This window comes from Stegodyphus dumicola, chromosome 3, assembly GCF_044657685.1.
Source record: "Stegodyphus dumicola isolate Sdum_Otavi_A_Nest chromosome 3, ASM4465768v1".
NCBI lineage: Eukaryota > Metazoa > Arthropoda > Arachnida > Araneae > Eresidae > Stegodyphus > Stegodyphus dumicola.
The window spans coordinates 138,125,968-138,133,949 of record NC_140770.1 but is presented as its reverse complement, the minus strand read 5'-3'; the positions used below and the strand labels follow the sequence as shown (position 1 = coordinate 138,133,949).

Here is a 7,982-nt window from a genome sequence, read left to right as displayed (position 1 = left end):
TAATGTGATCTAGTCAAATTATAATAAACTAACATAGATTTAAATTTCCCTGTTATTCATGATATAGTGTTTTCTTTATTATGCATTTCTAAGCTTATGGTATTTTTGTTTACATTGGATTACTGAAAGTGTATGATATTATATAATTATATGCTATGTAATACTGTATTCCTTGCAGTATATGACATGTTTTGATGCTTTTTACCTCCATAAAAACTCTGATCGTAAAATCTAAAATGATATGCATAAAAATTAGGACTTGTATGCCCATGTAACTTTTTTTTAAATAATTCAGTAGCTGCTGTCTGGTCTGCCACTTCAGACCCTGGTCATGGCTTCCATGGAGATATATGTATCACTAAACATTTCTGTTCAACATTATGCAGCCATAGCTGGGAGTTGCTTCAGTAGTAGAAATGTTGTTACTTGATAAGTAATGCTTTATATTTATATGCATTTGTCACAATTCACAACAATATTGAAGACCATTGGCATTTAAATATACCTAATACAATGCATAGAAGTTCTACATATATTAATGAATCAATTAATTTAAGTAACCCGAAAATTCAAAATGAACTTATATCACCACTATTTAAACATTTTTACCATCACTATTTAAACATCAAATCAAAACACACTATAAGTTTCTATACTTATGAAATGATACATTTTGCTGATTATTTTTTATTTTGCCTGTATTATTGGTGCATAATGCAATCGCGCAGTGTGTACCAACCATTACACTATATAAATTTAATTATATTTGAGAGCGGAAAAAAAAAAAACTAATGAGTTTTCACAGTCGCTCATAAGCTTACGTTCAGCTTAATGCAAAAATCTCTGTTGATCTGAGGCGTAACCATCGAGACTCAAGGCCTCCGCAATACTTTATGACGTCACAGTCGTCGATCCTCTAAAAGCGAACATCGCCCGATAAGAACTGTGCTCCCTCCCGTATTTCCCTAAACTTTGTTTTTATATATACGTTTCATTCCGATGCTAGTCAAAGAATAAATTAGCAGTGATATTTCAATTGCAATAAATATTTTTATATTTTATGATTTCCAAATAAATTTTTGTGGCACTTGATGATTATTTCATGAACAAGAAAATTGAAAAATAACATGAGAATTACCTTAAGCAAACATAGAAGAAAAAGTAAAGGTTTAAACAGAAATAAACAAACAAATTTCATTTAAAAAAGACTTTATTCAAAATTCCCTTTTTATTTTAAATAGATTAAATACAAATCATATACACAGATAATTAATCATAAATAAAATTCACTCATGTTGTTTAGGTTATGCATATTATTTATAAAAATGAACAAAAAAATTACTTGAATAAATATTTGAGGAAAAAAATAGCAAAGGCAAAAATGTACAGAATTTTTCCTAGGTTTAAGAATTTCCTTACTATTAAATTCTCAAAATGAAATAGCAATATTCATATGCATTACAATAGAATCAATATTCAGTTTGTAGAATCAAAATACTCAATATAGTCTTACATTTAAAATAATGTATGTGGATAAATTACATTATGAACAATTTGTAAAAAAATAAAAAAAATCCACTGCAATTTTTACATTCAAAATAAATATTAATAATATTGTACTTTAACATAATTAAATTGTTTTTGTTTTGTTTTTTGTCCACTGAATAAAAAATAAAGAATTATATTTCATCTTATTCTATTTTGTAAAGTTAATTGATTTAGAAAATGAGTGGCTCAAATCTAAGTATAACATAAAGGAGATGAATGGGTTGTAAAGGAAAAAAAGAAAAAAAAAAAGAAATAAATACACTAGTGCATTTTATTTTTCATAATCTGAAATATGCATCATGTTAATGTGGATAATTTTCTTCTTTTACTGCAATTTCTTTTATCATTTAAATTTTGCAAATGTGTGTCATTTTTCACTTTACAGTAATTATTTAACAATATATTTGTTGAAGACCAAAGGATCATATTTATTATTTTGTTGTTAGAGTGTCCCAATTCACAGTTTGTTTCTTCAAATAGTTCTTCATTTAATATGATATTGCTTGTAATTGAAATAGCAACATTACGCTGATTTGATGAATTTAAGAAAAGGCATTCATATTCACTACACAGTTTTTTAATAACAATATAATTAATTAAGACAATATTTAAAACACTGTCATTGGGACAAGAAAGTTTACCCCTATCTAAATTTTTGAAGTAATCAAAGTATGCATGTTTTGTCTCTTAACAAATTTTTTTCGCAAAAATTGCATTTTAAATGCTTTAACACAGCAAAAGCACTATATCCTGCAACATAAATTAGTACTGTAACAGATTTCTTACATGATTCAATATCAGAAAGGCTTACAGAGACATTGAAAGTTGAATCTGTAATAGAATTAAGATCTAAACTGTTAAAAATCTGTCAAACTATTTAACGCAATGTCATCTGTTATTTTTGGAAATTTTAACAGAGACTGGATTCTTAATTTTGATTCAGCTTCAAACAGCTGTCTAATGCTTATATTATACTGACTTCCTGATAATTGCCTATACAAACCAAATCGAGACTCCAAATTATCAGTCTGAAATTTGCCAGGCAATATGTAATTAAGATTTAGTTCAGAAGTACAATATGATGTTACTTCAAACAATGAATAGGTACTTAATTTTAATGCAGAATGAGTTTCTTTACTGAAGATGCCTGTATCACAATTGAATTTTCCCCAACGCTCTAACCAATCTAAAAAATAATGTAAAAATATTTTTTTTCTCATCATTATCCGAATTTGTTAGCGGGTTTTGATATACATTGTTTAAACGCATGCCTTTGTTAGGCGATTTAACGTAAACTATATTCCACCATATTACAAATATTTTAATAAAATCAGATGTGTCTTGGAAATGTGCAATATTTTGTTTACCTATTTCTAAAAGGCCATTCTTTACATAATCACTGAAAACTTGTAACACAAGTTTAACATTTTGTTTCTCAAGATTGGAGGGATTTAATGCTTTATATGATAAAGAAAAACCATATTTTACCAAGGAGCTAAATTCAAGTTTATGCATTTTTTTAAGTGCATTCCATGATGCTGTTTTCAAAGAGGTTTGATTAATATCATTAAATGATGGGAAATACATACATTTTTCACCTTTTTGATTGACCCAGTTGTTACGAACACATTTCAATAAGTGAACAGTATCAACTAAGTAAAAAAGAGGTCTAGAATTGCCACAGGGGTCTAGGATATACGATTCGTATTTGGGGAGGTGAAACAAATAATGACATACATTTTCTGTTAATAGAATTATTATCTGTTACGACTACGACACATATTACAAAAAAACCAATTTCTTCTAAACCAATAATAATTTTTTTTACAATTTCATGTATTATTTCAGCATTTATTTTATTGATTGGCAATATATGAATGACATCTTTGTATTTTGATAGCAAACTGCTAATCATAAATACATGGGCACTGTTTGCCAAATTTTTATTGTCATAAGACAAACCACAAATGTTACCGCCCTTATAATCTAAATGCTGTTTTAGATGTATCTCGTCAATCATCAAAATTACTTTTTTATCATTATCTTCCAGAAGATTAAATTTGTGTCTTACATACATTAAAAAATTGGAATTCAATGTTTCGGCATCTGGTTTCACATCATACGACAGGCAAATGCGACAAGTTGTAGAGGGATGTGGTAATAAAATATTTTTACTATTACGAACAAAATTATACGCATGTGGAGCCATGTTAAAAAAGAGAGCAGAAAATATCATCAGGTCAGAAGAATACCTGAGACCATTCTTATTTAAAAAACACAATGATAATTGCTCATCAATAAATTTTAGTTGCAGTTTTAAAATTTCATTACCATCACATTTCATCATTTTTTTTAGTAAATAGATAACAGTTTTCATAATATCTGTTGCATCGCTTTTCTTTACACATACACTTTTAATTAAAGCTTCAAAAATGTTGTTAAGGATGTCTATGTGGCTTATGTTTAAAGGAAAAGAGTACATACCTAATTTATATGCTTGAGTCTCATATATGTATGCACTTGTAGAAAGTTTATCATCTATTAAAAGTGAACATTCTATCACTGGAGCTGTATCTGTTATAATTTTTGCAAAAATTATCTGGTCAGTTTTTCTAAAAACAGTCCACACTGAAGTGTCAATATATTCTATTTTTGCATGTAAATCATCCAGCGAGGAAAACATTTTTCTAGAGTCATAGTTCTTTTGTTCTGCAGGACTCTTCTGTAAAGCCAATTTCAAATAATCCTCCTCATGGCGTTTCCTTCTGTCATCTGGACCTTCCCTTGGTGTCTTGGAATTCGATGATAAATATCCTGGCAAATTGGGAAATTTAGATGGCACTCTCCCTTTTATTAGCCTTGGATTTTTATAGGGAACTGTTATTCGACAACCTGTTCGCTGATCAAAGGCGCTATTGTTGTATTCAAAATCACAGCCATTAAAACGTAGTTCACAAACCTATGGGAAAATACAAAAATTATTTATTAATTTAATATTAAAAAACATGTTTAATGTGATACTTTGTTAAATGTAAAATAACATAGATATGCCTGAAGAATTTTCGTTATTCGCAGATTGGAAGTTTTATTCACATAGTAGCAAAATATAATTAATTGAATTTGTTTTAATACGACTAAAACATATTGTTAAGTAGGAACAGCTTCCGTATAGGTCATTTTTTCCTTGGTAACCAAATATGGTCGCACACACTACACACAGCGAGAAACATACATGTAATTATACACATCATATAAAATGAAAATATACATGAAACCTGATAATATTTAGATTTAGATAAATAATGGAATGTTATAAATAATTAACATACCTTACTACGAGGAGTAACCACAAAATTATCTCTTCGTATGGCGCCGCCATTTAGCTGAATCTTGCTTATTCTTCGGAAATCGAAATACTCGAACTTTTGGGCCACTTTTATAATTTCCTTTACACCCGGGAACGCAACAAGGATGAGGCATTCTTCACAACTGTTTGGAAGCTTAGCTTATATACGATTTTTAATTAATTACCAGTCCTGGAACAAAATAACAACCGAACCAAGGCGCCCGAACACAAATGAAGCAAGTTAACGCCGCGCGAAAACTTGTTTGGAGTCTCGGCGGTTAGATCGAGCTGTGTGACGTCACGAGCTTTCAGGGGAGGGAGTGCAGAGGCCTTCAGTCTCGATGGTTACGTCTGAGGAGAGAGAACTTCAGGGACGTCACAGCCAATAGACGGCGAGAACGTATTTTCGTTTGTTTACCCCAAGTGAGCTAACCTTTTCTTTCTACGGACCTTGAAGTGAGCTAACCTGTTCTTTCTACGGACCTTGCCTAAAACGTACTCACTGTACCTCCTGCTGTGAGAGGTGCTTCGCTGCTATTGGTTAGAAGAATTTAGACGTAACATAGAGCTTTCGACGTCATTTATTTTGTCACGTGGTAAAGCTTCTCTTACTCCAGCCCATACTCCGTGCCACTATTTCAGATCCAACTCATGCAGACACCCAACATTGATAAAATCTACAGTGAAACACACCTAGGTATGTTCATCATTACAGTTGAAAAATACATCAACAAAAACATTACACCACAATGCCATAATTGTCAACGTTTCAACCACTCTTCAGATAATTGTTTCTTTCTACCTAGGTATGTTAAATGCGCACAACAACATAAAACCACAGATTGCCCTACACAAGGAAAAATAGACAATCCCATCTGCGCAAATTGCCACAAAAATCATCCAGCTTCCTATCGCGGTTGCGAGAAATTCCCCAAAAACAGAAACATAAATAATCCACCGAATTACACTTTTACCCCAAACAACACCACTCCAAACGCACCCACATCCACGCAAGGCAGAACATACGCACAGGTTACATCCAACATTACTCAAGGCACTAGAAACCAGAATACTAACACTACATCTAACACGAATACTTTCATTGACATTTTTTCCACGTTAAAAGAACTTAATAATATTTTCGGTAACAATAACATCTTTAAATTCTTTTCCATTCTTAAAAATAACTTAGACCAGCTAAAGTCAGTGGATACACCTATGGAAAAACTATTAATTTTATTTACTATATGTGAGGAATCAAACATCTTTAATTAAATATTTAAAAAAAAAAACAATACACATATCTTAATTATTGAAACATTATACACTGCTTGCATGAGACCCCTCAGCTCTTTTCCCAAAAATAACAACTTTCTCTACCATTGGCTAATACAAACCACTTGACCTGAAGATTCTCAAGCCTTCTCTCCGCCCATCGACGCCGCCTTCTACTCTACACCTCAGCGCATCGACTTTCGTCCTAGGAATTAGCCTCCGAACACTTCTCCCCAAGTGCATGTGTCACCAACTCATTATCGACTGAACTCTATGCCATATACTTTGCTTATGGACATCTTGTTTCTGCCTATTCTCACTCTGCCGGAAAGCACTTATGGATTCAACGTTCGAAAAGAGACTCAGCATCGATAGGAATAGGACTCTTCAGTCCAGGCGCCCTTCGAAAGGAACCTGAAGGTTCATGGATGATACTCCGTGCTCCAGCCATACTTGTTCGGATCGGATTGCGTACAGCGGTTATGTTTTAATCCTTTAAAAAAAGTCTGGTAAGAAGTCAGAGGTGATTTTATGTACAACTGAATTAATTCAGGCACAGCTTTAGTATAGCCCACCCGGAATTTTAAACAAAAAAATATCGCCAAGAGATGGAATTACGGTTACAGCTAATTTAGTAGTCAGTTACATTTATTCAATTTCAATGCAAATTACCGACATATCCGTTTACTCAAAGTTTAATGCACGTGCCCTGTATTCTTACTTTTCCGGTATAGATTTCTCTAAAAATCTGTCTCATGCTGCGTTGCAGGAAGAAATACAACATTTTAAATTAGAATTCTAAAATTAACTATCTAAACACAAAATTCGTAACACTGTTATTAGCGATTGTTTAAAGCTCAGATACCGTGAATACTATTTTTTGGCTACTTGAGGTGATATTTTTGCGTTTAGTTATTGCTTGCTCTAAAACTGCTGTTAGTGATGTTGTAATTAAGTATCAGGAGATTATAAAGGAAAATTTAAGGTGGGAGTTTTCAAACAAGCGTAAAATTTTGGAAACAGATATTTTATGTATGAATTAACAATAGAGTATGAACTTTTTAGAGGATTTTTGATGGATTGTCCATTATTGAAGGATAACGTTTTCTGTGAAAAATTAAGATACCATGCTGGTTAGTTAGTCAGAAAAAGTCATCGAATGGTAGTATTTGCAAGAAATGTACGGCTGAGAAATCAATTAGGCTAGGATCTTGATTCGCCTGTAGTAAGCTCAATTTTTCTAGTTTTTTTTTTTTTTTTTTTTTTTTTTTTTTTTTTTACAACGCGAATCAATGGAGTTGCTTATGTGCGAATTTCTGCAATTCTCCGATTTCTTTTAAGTGAAAGCAGATTTCTTAGTATATGAGCAATGCAGAGTTTATTCAATTTCTGATTTTTGAAGTGAAAAGAGATCGCTATATACATGGGCAAAGGGAATGCAGTGAGCAATGCCGAGGTTGTGCGCGGTGCCTAGTTTGTACAATTCTAGGATTTTTTTTAAGTGAAAATAGATCGATGTGTACATGGGCAGAGCCAATGTAGTGTGCAATGCCGAGGTTGTGCGCGGTGCCTAGTTTGTGAAATTCTAGGATTTTTTTTAAGTGAAAATAGATCGATGTGTACATGGGCAGAGCCAATGTAGTGCGCAATGCCGAGGTTGTGCGCGGTGTCTAGTTTGTGCAATTCTAGGATTTTTTTTAAGTGAAAATAGATCGATGTGTACATGGGCAGACCCAATGTAGTGCGCAATGCCGAAGTTGTGCGCGGTGCCTAGTTTGTGCAATTCTAGGATGTCTTTAAGTGAAAATAGATC

General features: G+C 32.3%; 1 protein-coding gene across 1 annotated transcript; it reads right to left on the bottom strand.

The window, feature by feature from the left end:
• Positions 1-1,192: 1,192 nt before the first annotated feature.
• Positions 1,193-6,620, bottom strand: LOC146998097 (uncharacterized). Its single transcript, XM_085812449.1, has 3 exons — positions 6,518-6,620; positions 4,878-5,053; positions 1,193-4,507 (listed from the first exon to the last, which is right to left on the bottom strand). The coding sequence occupies exons 1-3, from the start codon at positions 6,618-6,620 to the stop codon at positions 3,218-3,220; spliced, it is 1,569 nt and encodes a 522-aa protein (XP_085668575.1). The 3' UTR covers positions 1,193-3,217.
• Between the last annotated feature and the right edge of the window lie 1,362 nt (positions 6,621-7,982).